The following is a 17,568-nucleotide window of genomic DNA, read 5'->3' as shown; positions in this document are numbered from 1 at the left end:
TGCCTGTCCTGAGGGCAGCCTTTCAGTCTCCATCTATGAGCTGTGCTCCACAAACATCCTGAGGGTTCTACCAGGGTCGGCTGGACCCTGCGGACAGGGCTGCCGGTGGTCTGGTCCGAAGCTTTTTGAGATCTATAACTGTCTTACTTCACCCTGCAGTGGTTGGAGGTGTGAGAAGAGGCAGCAGAAGACCAGCATGGTCATCATTAATTGCCGACTGGTAATCAGTTTTCATTGTTGGTGCAAGTTTGTACGAGTCTTGGAAAGAAAATCAAAGTTGGTTGGACTGCCAGCTGGGGTTGAGTGAGGACAGTACACAAGGGGAAGATCACTGGCCTGAGATGCACCAGTAGCCTGGCTTCTCATGTGGAAGTCCCCAGGACCAGGAGAGTTGCACCTGGGGCCAGGGAGTTCCCAGTCAGGTGTTGGGATGCCCAGCCTCAGAGGACAAGAGGCAGCCCTCAGCCATGAGGTCAGAGTGTGGTCAGAGTGTGTCCTCTGCTCCCGGGGCTCTGGCAGGTCACTTGTGGAGCAGGTTCTGCCAGGTGACTCCCCTGGGATGACCAGGACCGGGTCTCATTGCTGACCAGCCTGGCCTAAGATGTGCCTGGTTTGTGTTTACAGCACGAGGCTGCTGTCATAGAGGATGCCGCCCTGAGAGGTGCCAGCGGCACAGACGCCTGTGGGCGTTTGTGTTCCGGTCCCTTGAGACGTTCCCAGAAGCTGTCTGAGGAAAATGGTGCTGAGATTCTGGACCTGGGAGGGCAGGGAGGAATGGTGACTTCATATAAGTGTGGGGCGATTGTGATGGTGAGGGGCCCGATAGTGGAGAGGAGATGGCATTTCTCGGAGGAGTTTTTCTGTTCCTGCTCTGGATGCTGATATGTTGAACCAAATGTCGGCGTGGGGTGGACCTGGCGAAGCATCAGCTGCCTGGATGTAGAGAGCAGCTGTGAAAGATTTATGGCCTCACAGCCTTTGGGCCCTGGAGCCGTGGGACTGCATGATTGCTTCTGTTTTGCAAAGAATCCCCTGCAGTCACTTCTCTGCCTCCATGAGCATAGCCACCTCTGCATATATAGCGCGGGTGAGCTAAGGGCCTGCGGCTCTCTCTGTTCTAGCGCACTACAGTATATGACCTGCTGTCCCTGGAGACCCTTTCTCTAGTGACTGGGTTGAATCACCTTTCCACTCTCATTACTCCCAGACACAGACAGACTCACTAGTCAGATGGAATGTCTTCTGATGGCCCAGACAAGCCTCCCTTCATTGGTGTGTGCAGGCTACTGGCTTGGGGTGCTTTTCTCTCTTGGCTTTTCAAAACCCTGCCCATCCTTCAAAATCCAGCTCACATATGAATGCTTCATTAATCCTTGCCCCAGAAATTGATCTCCGTTTTCCTCTCCAGCTCTGTTATCACTCTACACGCCTGTCATGGCCCTTATCTAATTCTCACTTGCACAATGAATATTTATGGGTACGCTCCTCCCCCTCCCTGTTGTGTTGTAACTTCATGTGGCACAGAAACGTCTTGTGCATCTGGAAGTTCTTCACAAAAACTTATAATAGGCTTATTTCTGCACATCGTCTATGTAGATTGAACTGAAGTAAAAAAACAAAACAAAACACAAAGACCTACCTCTGCCCTCAAGGATTTTTTATATTACAGGAAATAAGTAAAATTAGGCACAGATGAAGCTGTGAGAAGCAGTAGACAGCTAACCGAAGAGGGAAAGGGGGCTCCTGGTCCTTGGAGCATGTAAGATTCTGAAGGATTTTATAAGTAATTCCTGCCAAAGATGGAGATGCTACAGCTCCTCGTGGCCCAGAGGAATCACTGTCCTGATGAGAAGGAAAACACGCACCAGAGACACAGACTCCCGACAGGGTGGGGGGAGTCTTTCCAGTACCCTCCAGCCTAAAGAAACAGCATGGAGTGCAAACAGATAGTCTACTTCTCACTCATCTGTTTGAGTCAAAATAGAAATTAAATTTTCCCTGGAGGTTCTAACCGCCCTGTTTTTGTTCTTCTTTTTCTTCTTCTTCTTCTTTTTTTTTGCCTCAGCCCTGGACCCAACCAAAGACCCCTGCCTGAAGGTGAAATGCAGCCCTCACAAGGTGTGTGTGACCCAGGACTACCAGACCACCCTGTGCATCAGCCGCAAGCACCTGCTCCCCAGGTAAGGCAGGAGGCCGGGCATTGCTCTCCAGGGGCGGACCCAGGTGTGCCCGCCTCTGATTAGGGGGCGGCGGGGGGGGGCAGAGGGCAAGCAGGGGTCTGTGTCACCGTTTGATACGGTATTTGGTGCCTCCCTCCTGCTGTGATTCTCAGACACAGATTTTCAAAGGATGTCAATATCTTTATTTCCTTTAAATCGACTTTGACTCTGAGCTTTTATATGAGCAGCAGAAGAGAAAATTCTTTCTTCATCTTATTGGCATTGTGCCCTCTCCTGGGATGACCCCAGGATCCAGGAAGCTGGTAGCTAAGAAAAAGGGTGAACCTTTAGCCTCCTGGTTGCCCCTCAGCACAGTAACCCTTTGAAGTCCCTTGAGGCCCAGGGACTGTCTGCGTCTGTCCTGGCTGGGCCCTGGTGTGGAGGCCAGCGCCTTAGGACCAGCGCACCACATTCCTTCTGAGAACACGTCTTGCTCTCTCTCCTTGGGACGGCCTCCGGTATTCTCTCTTCTGCAGCCCGGGGAGGCCTCCCCACTGTTCTTCAGGATCCTTAAAGCTTTTGCTCCCCCACCCCCCAGCTTATGCTTTTACAAATGACAGAGCCTTTGATTTTAGGCTCATTCTGTCTTCAGTCCTGCAAAAGCACTCAAGGCAAGAAAACAGACAGGAACACAGAAGGCAGGCTCTCTTTAAGAATGGGGTTGGGTGGAGGGGAGGAGATTCCAGGACCTGTGCTGCCACCTCCCTGTACTGCCTTCAATGGAGAGGCGCAGTGACGGGGCGTTGGCGTCATGACGCCCAATTCTGGATTGGCAGCTTGCTCTGCCATTCACCTGCACTGCCCCATGGCCTCAGGCAAAGAAAGTCACCTTTCCGGAACTTGATTCCCACTGAAATCTGTCTCCCGATCACTTTCGCTCCTTTGTTTCACTCTGGTCCTAGAGCCACACAGAACGTGTCCTCTCTCACCCCTTAGTTTTTGAGGTCTCAGCAGTGCGGTCCCTTTTGCTCCTCTTAGAGTATGTTTACTTTCCCCTGATCCCCCGCTTGGTGTCCTCTGACCATGCCTGAGGAGCTCCTCTGCAGCAGGGTCCAGCAGGCATGACAGCACCGAGCACAGCCGACCGCCCTCTGCCTCTGCAAACATGGTGCCTGCAGTAGCGGACCTGGCTTCCACACGCACCTCGGAGTAGTTGGCCTTCGTCTCTGTGAGACTGGCATGCAAGGTGCTGCAGTCTGCTCTGCTGTTTTACTTCAAGAAGTAAAGCTAGATCTCGCTCCCAAAACTCCAGCATGTGTCCATACTGTGCTCAGCACCCACATCTGTGAATTCTCGCAGCCATTTCATCAAGTGGTGGTTATTTTTGGCTCAACTCTAAAGATGAGAGGAACCGAGGCAGAGAGGCATGAGTGGTTTGCTTGTCTATTTAGTGAGTGCCAGCCATGATTCAAATCCAGGACTGTCTCCCTCCAAGGCTTATGGTTTTTATCACTACCACATGGTGGCCTCTTTATTCAGCCTGTCCTTATCTGTCCATTCATTCATTGTTCTTCCACAAAAAGGCTCTGAGTACCTATTGTGTGCCAGGGTTACGTTAGGCACTGAGGCTAGAGCAGTAACAGGAGACCCACTTCCCACCCTGAAGGAAAATCACTGTGGAATGGGATGTAAAGGATAATTTTTTGATATTAGAAATTCCTTTTAAGGCATACATACTCTGAGAAAATGATCCTAGATTCTCTTGCCATACTTGATTTATCCTCTTTTGCTGCAAATACCCAAACAGCCTTTGGGATAGTGCCCTAGGTTGTTCAGCCATCTGTGTGTGCATGTATGCGTGTGTGTATGTGTGTGCATGTATACGTGTGTGTGCGTGTGTGTGTGTGTGTGTGTGTGTGTAATGTAGAGAGTCCATTGCCTGTTTCCACCTAGCATACAGCCCTTGCTGGAAGTGCCAGATATGATATTTTTAGTCTTAGGCTCAAATCTGTTTGAGTCAGGGGCAACAATCTCATTGGTATTCAGGCTTTTCCAGGTGTAAGAGGTGTTTTTCTGGCATGCCATGTTTTTCTGTTGGAAGCACCAACACTTTTTTGTGTGAGTTGAAAGTGTAACCCTCATCTCCCGTATCTCCTGGTGACCTCAAAGCTGCTGTGATTGATGCATGGACTTGGGAATGAGACCAATCTGGGCTAAAATTCCGAGGTTGACGGCTTCATAGCCTTGCGACCTTGGCTAATTACCTTTTTGAATCTGCACTTTCTCATTTGTAAAATGGGTTTACTGAAAGTATTTACCTCTTTTTTCTATTTGCTGGAATTCATGCTCTAGCCATTCTCACAGAGAGCATTTATAGGTAGTAAATATTACTAATCCTTGTGTAGGGTATTGCTATGTAAGTTTGCGTGAGAGTTCAATAGATAAAGGTATATAAAGTACACAAACTAGTGTCACATGATGACAGCTGTCTTCCAATTACTAAAACAGTTATGATTATAGTTGTTACTGTCTGATTCGTTCTGGAAGGTCAGCTAGAAAACTGCGAAGTTGCATGCTTCTGAGAAAAAGGAGGCCACCCAGGTGCCTAGCCCTTCCCCATCTGATTGCTCCTGTGTCACCATCCCTGCCTGGAAAGCCTGTGACTTTTAGCATAAGGATTCCAGTGTCATTTCTGTGGCCCCTTTTGTGATCACAGCAGGTGATGACTGAGAAGATGACTACATTTTTAATAACAGCATCTGTTCGTTCATTGGAAAAACAGCCCAAAGAAGAGGCCGATTGAGGAGGCATGCCACTCCCCTCTTAGGATTTGGGAGGTGGCCTGAGCCGGGGAGGCCCTGCAGTGGTGTTGGCTGTGGCTGTGGGTCCAGCCCTCCCCCTCTTGTCCTCACAGAGCCTGAATTACTCGGCCCGCCATATCAGCCAAATGCATGCCTCTTTCTCAGGGTCTTGGGCTATTTCCCAAATGAAACATCTGTCTTTCCACATTATACTTTAGGGGTCCCCTCTGACCAGGGGGACCATGTTGACAACTCTTTATATATGCATCAATCAGGGAAGTAATCTTTCTCTCTCTGAAACATCTGTAGGCAATTCCATCAGCCAGTCTGGCCTCTGCAGCAGCTCAAGAGGCAAATCCTGCCTTCCAGACGGGGAGCCGTGCACACACACAGAGAGGCGGCTGGGAGCCGGGGGCTGATTGGGAGGCTGGCTGAGACTGTCTCTGTAAGCACATTGGGACAGAAGGACAGGGAGCCCATCTGCAAGAGACTTCCATTAGCTTTCTCTGCTCCCAGAGATGGAGTGAGTGGAGCAGCTAGCGGTTTGCCCCAGAGGTCTGTGACTGCAGAGTTCAAGGCTAGCGGATCGGGGGAGGGGGTGGGGCCAGGCAACCAGCCCTCCCTCTACTGGAATTCTTTTTCTTTGTTAGGGTAGCATTTGGGTCTGTGTTTGCTTTCTTTTAGAGGCTTCATCTAAACTCACATCCTCTCTGGAGAATTTTCTTTGGAAGTTCTTGATTTCATCTTTTCCTGCTATTAATCTTGGGAAAAGGGGAATTCTTGGTAGTGTGTTCATCGTTCTGGTTCTCCAGAGGGGCCATTCATGCACTAAAGAGCACTGTGAAGGCTGCTGGGAATCGGGAAGCCTTCTCTCAGAGGACTCTTTCACAATATTGCAATTTATTTATTTATTTTTGTAATGATAGGTGATGCTTGTTACAGAAAACATGGACAAGTAGAAAGAAAGAGGAAATTGGTCATGGTCATATAATCTTAAAATAGGAATGAAAACATCCCAGCACATTTCCTTCCATTCTGCCAGTCACAGGTTTTGTCCATTGGTTCGTTTTTGTCAAAACTTGTTTATCACGGTGGGCCTATACTTCGTATTGGACTGTCTTCGGTTAATATTTAGAAATGAGTATTTTTATGATTCTGCTGTTATATATATTAGTGATCGTGTAGCGCACTAAACAAAAAAAGAGTTAGAAATGGATCCTAAATATAAGAGCCAAGACAATAAAACTTTCGGAAGAAAATAAGAGTAGTAACCTTGGATTTGACAAAAATTTCTTTTCTTTTTCTTTTTTTTTTTCTGAAGCTGGAAACCGGGAGGCAGACAGACTCCCACATGCGCCCGACCGGGATCCACCCAGCACGCCCACCAGGGGGCGATGCTCTGCCCATCTGGGGCGTCACTCTGTCGTGACCAGAGCTACTCTAGCGCCTGGGGCAGAGGCCAAGGAGCCATCCCCAGTGCCCGGGCCATCTTTTGCTCCAATGGAGCCTCGAGCCTCGGCTGCGGGAGGGGAAGAGAGAGACAGAGAGGAAGGAGAGGGGGAGGGGTGGAGAAGCAGACGGGCACTTCTCCTGTGTGCCCTGGCCGGAAATCGAACCCGGGACTTCCGCATGCCAGGCCGATGCTCTACCACCAAGCCAACCGGCCAGGGCCTGACAAAAATTTCTTAACCAAGACACACACAAAAAATATGAACTATAAATGCTAAAATAAATAGAAAATCAACAAATTGGGTATCATCAAAATTAAAATAAAAAGGCAAGCCACACCGGGAGAAAGTATTTGCAAAACATAGATCCAACGAAAGATTTGTATCTAAATGTGCAATGAAAGCTTAGGTCCACACAAAGACCTACTCAGGGACTTTCATAGCTGCTTCAGTTGCTATAGCCAAAAGTTGGAGACAACCCAAATATCCATCAGCAGACAATGGATAAACAGATTGTGGTCTATCCACTGTCATGGAATACTATGCAGCAATAAGAGAAATAGGATCTTCATGATGCAGCAGCAGCATGAGTGAATTTCTTAAGTATGCTGAGTGAAAGAAGACAGACCAATTTTTTAAAAGAGTGTCTATTATATGATTTGCATTTACAAGAAACCCTGGAGAATGCAGCTCATCTATGGTGCCAGGAAGCCTGAAGGAGTAGGCCCACAAGGTGCCTGAGCATTCTCCAAGGCTTGGTAATGGAAAATGGATCGTTAGGGAGACAGGTCAAACTCTGGTCTTAGATGCCAGAGACCCCACTGGCAAATTAATTTGTTTGAGAGTATTTAGGTGTTGTTCTTCTTTTTTTAAGATTTTATTTTTACTCATTTATTGAGGGGAGAGAGAAAGAAGGAGAGAAAAGGTGGGGGAGGAGCAGGAAGCATCAACTCATAGTGGTTGCTTACCATATGTGCCTTGACTGGGCCAGCCCAGGGATTTGAACTGGCAACCTCAGCATTCCAGGTTGATGCCTTATCCACAGCACCACCACAGATCAGGTGAGAATATTTAGGTCTTCTTAAAGAAAATGCCCTCAATAAGGGACAGAAGGGTGGACAGAAAGCCATATGACCTGCAGAAGGCTTGCTCTCAGGGATTTGCTGCCATCGGAATGGCTGGTCTGATTTATTGTTTTGGGTGAGCAAGAGATGGGGACGGGGGACTTCTCCCTGCCGAGCACTAGACATTGATTTTACCTCTTTGTTGCCATTGATTTTTATTTGGAGAATGGAAAATTGAAGCATTTGTTGTAAGCTTTCCAGACAAGCTATATTCTCAAATTCTGCAAGTGTCTTGTGAATGGGAAGAAAGGATGTCAGGATGGGCTTTCAATATCTGAGTGTACCCTCAAAAGCCTTTTGGGAGCGGTGGGAACTAACCTGTTTTTAAATGAGGAGCTGGAGTCTCAGTGGGCCAGGCCTCTCCAATGCAATGGCTTTCTGTCTCCACTTCCTAATTATCTCCACACCAGCAAAGAATCCACATCCAGTGGAGGCTGGTGGTGCAGTAGACCAATTTGGGCCCTTTCTCTCTTTTATGTGAACTTGAAAAAAAGAATCCAAGTGTTTGAGGTCAGAGAGAAGCACATCACAGAACGCGCCTCAGATACCAAACTCTCAGAGGGTATTTGAAAGGAGGATGGTTATTTTATCTCAGTTTTGTTTTACAACAGAGCACTCCTCCTGCTATAGGGGCTCAGAGCAGGTTGATGTGTCTGTCTCGGTTTGGAAGACACATGGTCACGTGGATGGTGGGTGATTCCTAGGGCCCCGGTTGTTTTCTGGTGCTTCACAACTGAAGACATGGGTAATTACCTAAGTGCGATCATGCCCACATCCCCTAGTAAGGTTTTATATTCATGTAGCTCATGGCCTTTCTCCAAGGGGCTCATGTATTACCTTGTGCTCTGCTTTAACCTTGGGGAATCTTCATTTGCTGTGCTTTTGGTCTGGACAGGGTGCCAGTGAGGGTCTGGTGCTATTTCCAGGCTAGGTATGGAAGTTGAGCTTTGTGGGTTTGAGCCCACTTTTGAAACCAGTCACTTTTATACACAAAAAAACCATCACCATAATCTGTTTTACAAATACCTGCTGCTGGGCACTGTGGAAAACAAAAGGAGAGTAGTTGATTCAAGAGATGCCGCTTACTGACCACCCACCATGTTAGGCACACGTGGCAGAAAAAATCGTGCTGACTTCTCACAACAGTCAGCTAGGTCTATGTTATGATCCCCATTTTTCAGATGAGAGTATTGAGGTTTTTTAAAATACTCCCTTGATTGCACGGGGCCAGTAATGGGGCAGATCGGAACCAGAATGGAGAAATGCCATGCAGTCTCCTCCACTCCGGGAGCTGTGGGTGTGAGCTCCCACTAGTGGTTCCCTCTTCCCTGCATGGCTGAAGCCCACCAGCCAGTCTGCTGCTGGTCCCGGAGGCACCGCTACACACAGGCCTGGGCCCTTCTGTCCCAACTCCAGCTCCTTACAGAGCGTTGGTGGGGGCCTGTGTAGTAAACCCATTTCCTCCTCTGCGTGCCAGTAGCAATAACTCTGGGTTCATTATTCCCCCTTTGAGGGTTTTTTAAAATCAATCATTCAAACCACGTGTCACTTAAACATAGAGATATTTAGTTACTTTCAACTATAGGTTTATATTTTTAAAACAACTGAAGTGCTATCTGCCTGTGCCAGTGAGGACCCAGCCGCCATTGCAGCCTTCGGCTCGTGAAATTTCTTAACCCAAGCAGGCCAGTTATTTTCTCTGCTCCTTTTTTCCACCTCGAAACTGAGGGTATTGATTAGAGAATCTTGATGACAATAGCATCAGAGAGTAAAAAGCAATTCATAACAGAGATGAGGATAATTGTGTGGAATTTTTAGTCCCTTGGAGCAGGGAGGGCAGAGTCAGAGACAGATCTTAAATCATAAGACAGATTCACTGGGCAAACTTTACAAATGCATTAAAATATTCAGAATCGTGGCTACCAGTAAAATTGGCCAGACCCATATCTTGCCTCTCCTTGTTTGCCCTCAAAAAAGCAAAAACAAAAAAATGCAGACAAGGTCTCCCAGTAAGTCTAAAGGCCTTCTGCCTGGGTGGGCAGTTTCTGGGTGTGGCTGGCAAGGGCCAGTGCCTCTGCCCTGTCAGAACCCCTACTAGCACCCTCCTCCAGGCTCTCACCCCCCCACCCGCAGGCTGTGCTGCTGAAGAAGTCCCCCACCAGAGGGGGCAGCTCCCACTTCCAATGGACACCGCAGCACTGGGTCATTGTCCTTTTTGAGCCATGTTCCGTCTGTAGGAGATTGAGCTGTTTTATGGTGGAATTCCCAGAATGCACATGTGCCCAGACACCGGGGCACTGGACACTAGAGAGCCAGCATCCTGAAGCTGGGGATGGTTGTTTACAGGGTCGGGGCTGACTCTGGTCTCCTCCCGAGATCTCTGTTGGAAAGCATGATGTGCACGGCCTGCTATGCAGTTCTGCCCAGCGACAGGGCCACTGCTGTTCCGTTTATCGCTGTCTTGAACATTAAAGCATGTGAGAGTAGCATGTTTCAGGCCTCAGAGTTCCGTAGATTAGAAAGAGGAGGCTGAAGTGGGCATGCTAGTTTTGAAGAGATAATCACTAGGTGTGATTTCCACCAAGGGCTTGGGGCTGGCTGGATAGCACAGAGGTGAGCATCATTGTGTTAGCATGTCCATCCCTCTCGCAGCTCCCTGAAGACATTACGGTGCCTATACGGTGTCAGGTATCCAAGTGGAGCTAGGCCCACGTGGCCATTCACAGAACACATCGTCTTCTCTTATAAAAGCGATCAGATGGAATTTCCCCTTTCACTGACTTCTGTTTTGGTTTTTTAAAACCTCTTTCCTTGGCCTTTGTTATTAATAAATCTACTGTGGGCTGCTTGCAGCTCTTTCTAAGCTTATTAAGATCCCGGCGCTCAGGGTTTCAGTTTGGACATTTTACATCAGATCAGTTGAACCAATGAACTGTGAAAGACACACTTTATGGGTATCAGGCACCATAGTAGGGCCCATTGGGGCACTGGCCAGGCTGGTTCTGGGGCCAGAAAATGGACTCGGGATGATTTAGACGGGCATCCAAGGCTATCTTTAGAGTACTTTAGTTTTAAATGGAATGTTCACAGGCTAATGTCCAGCCTTTAATGTTCCTCATGGAGAGAGTGGGCTGAGGGCACGGCCTTCCATACACAGAGGGACAGCCGAGATGAAAGTTGATTAGTTTGGGGACTTTGGTGCCTTTCCAAGGTGTTCTCCTTAATGGTATTTCTCCTGGGCACACACTGAAAGGGATGTGGCTCCATTATGGGGTTGGGGGGACGGCCCCTCTTCTGGCCTGCCTGGTCCCTGATCCCTGATCCCGCCACAGTGGGACATGCTTCCCACTGAAGTGCAGGTCCAGCCTCCCATCTACCTGACGGGAGGGAGGAGACCGGCTCCAACCTCCCCTGGCTATCAGGCGTTCCCAAGTGGAAGGCAGAGAGGCAGGGCTCCCCTCTGGCCTGGAACCAGAGTCCACTCTTGGCGGAAGCCAGGGGTGGCCATCGGTGAACACTGCAATGATGATGAAGAGCTTTAGGGCTTGAGTCCCTCCCGTCATCATTTTGGCAGGCCTCGTTCTCCGGAAACAACTCACCTACACCCGCAGTGATGGGTTAAAGCTCATGAGCTCACATCCCACTCTGTTGGACTCTGATCATTTCTTTGTTTCACACATATTGATTGCCTTCCATTCGCCAGATACGGCTGTATGTTTGGAATTTGGTGACAAATGGGTGTGGTCTATCCTTGTGGAGATGAAAGTTTGTTGGAAAAAGATAAAAAGGAATGAAGTATCTAATATTGCGATGAGAGGTAGGAAGGATAAGAGTGGGGTGCTGTAAGAGAGGGCCACTTTAGGTTAGTTGAAGGGGGAGGCTCGGTGGGGAGCTGGGGGTGGTAGGTCCCCTCTGGGCTGAGAGTGGGAGTGTCGTCAGAGGACTGAACGGCCCTTGCAGAGGTAGGGACCTGCTGTCCTGAAGGAAGTGAGGTGAGGCCTGTGCTGCAGGGACTCAGTGACCGAGAGGGTGTGGCTGCAGGAGGTGGGCGGGGGGAGGCAGGGCCAGGTCCTGCAGGGCCTTGAAGGTCCTAGCTCAGGTTTGCCTCTCAGGCCAGTCACAAAGGGACATCTTATGTGGTTTAAGCAGGATACAGACAGAATTATGTGCCTTAGGATGGACTGAATTGTCTTTATTTTATTATTATTATTATTATTATTATTATTAGAGAGAGGCAGGAAGAGAGAGACAGAGAGACAAGAATATGAAGCTGCTTCCATATGTGCCCTGACTGTGGATTGAACTGGCAACCTCTGTGCTTCAGGATGATGTTTCTACCAACCAAACCATCTAGCCAGGGCTTAATTATTTATTGCTTGATTGATTTTTTAGAGAAACGGAGAGAGAAAGAGAGGGAGAAGGGAAGCATTCATTTGTTGTTCCACTTGGTTGTACATTCATTGGTTGCTTCTCGTATGTACCCTGATTGGGGATCAAACCCATAACCTTGTCATTTCAGGACGATGCTCCAACCGACTAAGCTAACTGGCCAGGGAAGAATTTTCTTGAATAATTGTTCTTTAAGCCAAATCGTGTGCTATGTGAGAGAAGTTAGAGGTGTGTGTGTGTGTGTGTGTGTGTGTGTGTCATGAGCTCACGTGAAGATCCTGGAGATCTCCTCATTGAAGCTTACAGTCTAATGAAAGAGGTTAGGGACACAAACATATTACTCTAAGCTAAAAAAGAAAAAATCCCATGATATAAAGCTTCAAGAAGAGAGCAAACATTCCCAGCTGCAGCCAGGGCCAGGGCATGGGAGGGAGGTAGAGAAGGGGCAGTGTTAACTAGTGGTGTTTACTAGTAGTCGTGGTGGTTTAAAAGCACGTGATGCCACTCTGTGACTTGCTGCATACCACACAGCCATGTGGGGTAGAGATGGGGGTGCAGAGCAAGGTGCCCCTGAAGCCCACCTCTGTGTAAGAGTCATATGCCCTTGAGATACTTTCCTGCACTAAATCTCCATTTTCTTTCCAAAGGATGACTATAAAAACCACGTTATGGGATTGTGATAAGGAGAGTGATAAGTGTAGTGCTGGCACAATAAAGTTAGCCTCCTGTTTGAGCTTCTACTTCCCAGAGGAGCAGTTAGTTGGGGGAGCTGCCCTCACCAGGGCAGAGTTGCTCAGGCCCACAGGGCTCACGTGTGGACGGCCCTGCAGTTTGCTGTGTTCTGGGTGGTGCCTGTTGTCGTGACCAGTAAGTTCGCTGTGCAGAGCGCAGACTGCCCCCTCGGTGTGCTTATCCACTTCCTTGTCGTGTCCAGGTGCCGCCGGGAGTGTGAGCGTGGGTTTCCGCACAGTGTGGGTTCTCCCTTCAATCTGGGATGAATGAGTCAGTTCAGCCAGGAAAGGGGCCGGGCTGCAGGGCCGAGCGGGTCTACTCGGCTCTGATAGTCAACTGGGTCCCAAAGCGAGGCTCTGCGTGGGGGCTGCGTTGTTCACATGAGGGCGAGGTGTATCCTGATGCCCTTTGTTTTTTGTGGAAAACCTACCACATTTCTGGATGCTCAGAAACTGCCCAGAAAGTGCCTGTGAAATGTCACAGGGAAAATGGAGGTAATTTGTCAGCCTGGTGGGAAAGTGACCCTGTTTTCAGGAGAGAGTAACATACTCCAGACTCTGCCCCAACCTGGTGGCCTCATTCTGTGGGTCCTTGTCTCTGTGCCTGCCCTCTCTCTGTACTAAGCGACTGGACACACCCACAGGTCAGCTGTCTGGGGCCACAGGCTTGGCCTTGGTGGTGACAGTTTTCATTTGTTTCATCGACCCCTTGAGTCTCTCAGAGCTGAGGGTCTATGTTGTTCAGAATGTTATTCAGAATGCCTTCGAATCTGCCCTCAGGAAGGAGAAAGGGAAGGCACCCGGGCAGGGAGCCCACTCTGCAGTGGCATCAGAAGCAGCTGTCCACTGAGCCCCTCACATGGGCCAGTCCACCTGCCCGCTCCATCCAGGAGGCCGGCAGCCTCCACAGCCCTCCTCTCCGAACTCTGCCTCCTCTATCCCTTGGCCTGCGGGGCTGGATGTCCTGCCCTTCAGAGTGAGACATACAGGACTGCCTGTAGCCCAAAACGGGACCACTCAGCCAGAGGAAGTCTGGGAAGGCAGCAGGCAACGTTCTCACGGGCCCAGCTGCCCTGTCCTGGGGAGAAGCCTGGGGCTGAGGTGCGGGGTGATGAGCACACACCCTGGGAAGGGATTTGGGCTCACAGCTGCTGCCCCCTCCCAGGTGTGACCCTCAGTATACCTGCAAACTCATCAGAACATGCTGGGGCTGATATCTGATTTCCTGCTAGTCTCCCTGTTCTCCAACTTGAGCGGTTTCTCTCCGTGCCTTTTCTTTTTTTCACTTTCTGTTATAGGGCAAAGTTGGTTGTTGCTCTTAATGGCTCTGTTGATTACTTCCAGACCTTCGGTGCTAGATCCAAGCACTGCTTCAGAGCAGCTCCCGTGGCAATACCTGGGAGAGTCTGCAGAGTGCAGGGCTGGGGCATGGAGTAACGCTCCCTGCAGGTGCTGTTGATGGGAGCATAAGTTGGTGCAATATTTCTGGTGGGCATTTCGGTCTCATTGGCTCCATGACTCCATTTTGGTGAATCTGTCTTATGGAAGTAGATACAGATGCACATAAAGACTTATATCCCAGGATGCTCAGTGCACTTGATTACATACACCAGGGGTAGTCAACCTTTTTATACCTACCGCCCACTTTTGTATCTCTGTTAGTAGTAAAATTTTCTAACTGCCCAGTGGTTCCACAGTAATGGTGATTTATAAAGTAGGGAAGTTACTTTACTTTATAAAATTTATAAAGCAGAGTTACAGCAAGTTAAAGCATATAATAATAACTACTTACCAAGTACTTTATGTCAGATTTTTGCTAAGTTTGGCAGAATAAATCTTTATAAAACAACTTACTATAGTTAAATCTATCTTTTTATTTATACTTTGGTTGCTTCACTACTGCCCACCATGAAAGCTGGAATGCCCTCTAGTGGGTGGTAGGGACCAGGTTGACTACCACTGACATACACTATTAAAGAAATGGAAACAACCCCCTCAGTGTTCATCTGTGGAAGAATGCTCGCACAGATCACAGTACCTTCAATAGTCGCCTTCCTCTAGGGCAGTAGTCCCCAACCTTTTTTGGGCCACAGACCGGTTTAATGTCAGAAAATATTTTCACAGACCGGCCTTTAGAGTGGGACGGATAAATGTATCATGTGACCAAGAGAAGTGTCAAGAGTGAGTCTTAGATGGATATAAAAGAGGGAATTTGGTCATTTTTTAAAAATAAAACATTGTTCAGACTTGAATATAAATAAAACAGAAATAATGTAAGTTATTTATTCTTTCTCTGTGGACCAGTACCGGTCCGCGGCCCGGGGGTTGGGGACCACTGCTCTAGGGGACTGAGGCCAGAGCTCCTGCAATGCTGTGTGAGCTGTCTTCCTTATCTCGAGCCAGAAGCTTTCCTGTGGTTCCCTTCTGCACATCTGTCCAGGTTCTGCTCTGGAATAGCACTGGGATGTGCTGGTGTACTCTTCCCTGTGGCAACACTTTCTTGATCATCTTGCCTGTACACGAGAGGCAACACTTTCTTGATCATCTTGCCTGTACACGAGAGGCGTGGCATTGGAGCTGGCCCTTGGGAAAGGATGGGAGGGTACTGGCAGGGAAGGTAAGTGTTGGAAAAATGCAAGGCAGTGGAGTTAGCCTTGGTACTTGGCCTTGTCTGGGAAATTCCTCCCCAGCAAAGGCCGCAAGGGTGCAGCGGCTTCTCTCCTCCAATGCCGAGTGTGCAGAAAGCCTTCAGCACAGGGGAGAAGTGGCGGTGCTGTTGTGGCAGCACCCGCCGTCTGCATTGCTTCTGGTGGATGGTTTGTGGATGTTGGTTTTCAGCTGGATCTCCTTGGAAACCATGTTCCTATCAGCTTCCCACCTGTCTCTGGGCCTGTCCTGAAAACAGCTTTGTCCCCGATGCCATCTACATACTTCTGCTTCGTGTTGCTAACTTGTTCTTCCTCAAGTAGATCATGCTCGGCCCTCCCAGAATGGGTGCTTTGCTGCTGGTGACTAGGGAACAAATATAGGCATTTTTTCTCTTATACACATATCCTATAATAATTGATCGACTTCCAGGAATTCAAGCACTTATTTTTGTAGGATTATAGCAGCAGAGCCACCTGAAAACCATGTGCTTGCCTTCCCCCACCACATGCACACCTGGGCTTACACACAATTAGCTGGAAGCTATGTTAGCAAACCGCTCTGTCTACCGGTCCCTCCTGTGAAGAGGCAGGATTACGAATGCTCAGGAAGGAAGGCCAGGTGAAAGTCTTGGGCTTGGATTTCCTTGATTTTCATTGACTTTTTTTTCTTCCCCAATTAGCATGTCCATTGCTAAAGATTTTCTCTAAGGTCCAAGGCTACAAAGTGACTTCTCTTTCTCGGGCCAACAAGCAAAGATGAAATAAGAAGTCAAATGGGTAGGCCAAAGGTCAGTGGGCAATAGTAACAGTGCCTTTTCTGGCCCCTTTAGGGAAGAAATGGATTTTTAAAACAGAGTACACTGCTTCCTGTTATCCTAAGGGAATAAAGAAAGCTCAACTGTTCACTTGCATTTTCCTAAAAGCTTGCTATTACACTGCTGGCTTGGTGCTCTTCCTTAACAGAGCAGAATTCTTGTGTGTATGTGTGTGTGAGCGCATGTGAATTTGAGCATACACGCACAATTTTGCATGTAGCTCCGGTGGCCATTCTCATTTAACTAGCTGAACTTTGGGAGCCCCTTGGTGCCACTTGCCATGCTTTGTCATTCTCTTAATGGAAGGTGACTGCAGACGCAGAGTCTCCAGCCCGTCAGTGGAATTTACATAGTCACCTCAGCCCGCTAGTCTTCCTGATCTGGCCAGGCGGCACAGAGGGCTTTGTGAGCTAGGCTAGAAGTAGGTGTGATTAGGGTCCCTGGACATATATATTTCATTTCAAGTATAAGGACACCTGGATTCAAGTAATGTTAAGAAACATGGGCAACACCAGAGGTCTGGGTTTGTGCTCTGGCAAGTTCTTTTTTCCTTTGCCCATCGACCACACAAATTCTTTGGGCACTCTTCAGTGTAGAAGTGTGTAGGAAGTCCTGAAATTAACAGCAACTTTCTTGCCATGTAGGGATTTTCTTGGATACTTGGGTAGTCTGTGAGACTCTCTGGTGTCTCAAGATGTGAGTAAGAATAAAAATAATCCCTGGCCCGATAGCTCAGTTGATTAAAGCATCGTCCCAAAGCACAGAGGTTACTGGTTTGATCCCCGGTCAGGGCACATACAGGAATAGATCGATGTTCCTATCTCTCTTTCTCTCTCTTCCTCTCTCACTAAAATCAATCAATAAAAAAACAAAGAATAATAATAGTTGATAACATCTAGCCTGAATAAATTCAGTCACTCAGAGTAATGTGATCACTATGCTTAGGAGTAATTGTTACATGTGATGTATATTACAGGAAGTACATTTACTATATGTGCTGGCTCTCTTTGAATTCTTTGCCCAATTTCTGCCACATAAACAGGTACTTAACAAGTGTTTGTTAAAAAAAGATTATCTCTAGATTCCAAACCACATTTGGATTATTTATACTTTTTGATTTGATAGCTTCGCTTAAATAGACCCTCAAAATATAGTTGTGTGGAAATTTAGTTCCAATCAACTGATCTCAACCCTCAGTCTTCATGGAAACCTTTGAGGGTGCACTCCCTTCTCTCCAGCCCTTCTTCCTGCCTAGGAGGTCTCTCTTCTGTTCCAACCACTTTAGCTTCTTAAACACTGCAGAAGAAATGGGGGGCTGGCAGGCAGCTGTGGGTTTTGCAGCATGCATTTCTTTGTTCAGATTTGGAATCGATTAGACCAGCAATACACGGTGGTAAGGGAGTCAGATGACAGAGACACACAGCGTCACAAAGCACAAGGTACCTTTTTCCTA

General features: G+C 48.2%; 1 protein-coding gene across 1 annotated transcript in view; it reads left to right on the top strand.

Annotated features, from left to right (window-relative positions):
- Positions 1-17,568, top strand: part of SPOCK1 (SPARC (osteonectin), cwcv and kazal like domains proteoglycan 1) — a 541,468-nt gene that overhangs the window by 357,097 nt on the left and 166,803 nt on the right. Inside the window, exon 4 of the mRNA XM_066342163.1 lies at positions 2,066-2,180. Within this exon, the coding sequence (XP_066198260.1) occupies positions 2,066-2,180 (115 nt within the window). The remainder of the gene's footprint in view (positions 1-2,065; positions 2,181-17,568) is intronic.

Source organism: Saccopteryx leptura, chromosome 6 (genome assembly GCF_036850995.1).
Source record: "Saccopteryx leptura isolate mSacLep1 chromosome 6, mSacLep1_pri_phased_curated, whole genome shotgun sequence".
Taxonomy (NCBI): Eukaryota; Metazoa; Chordata; class Mammalia; order Chiroptera; family Emballonuridae; genus Saccopteryx; species Saccopteryx leptura.
This window is presented reverse-complemented; position numbering and strand designations above follow the sequence as displayed.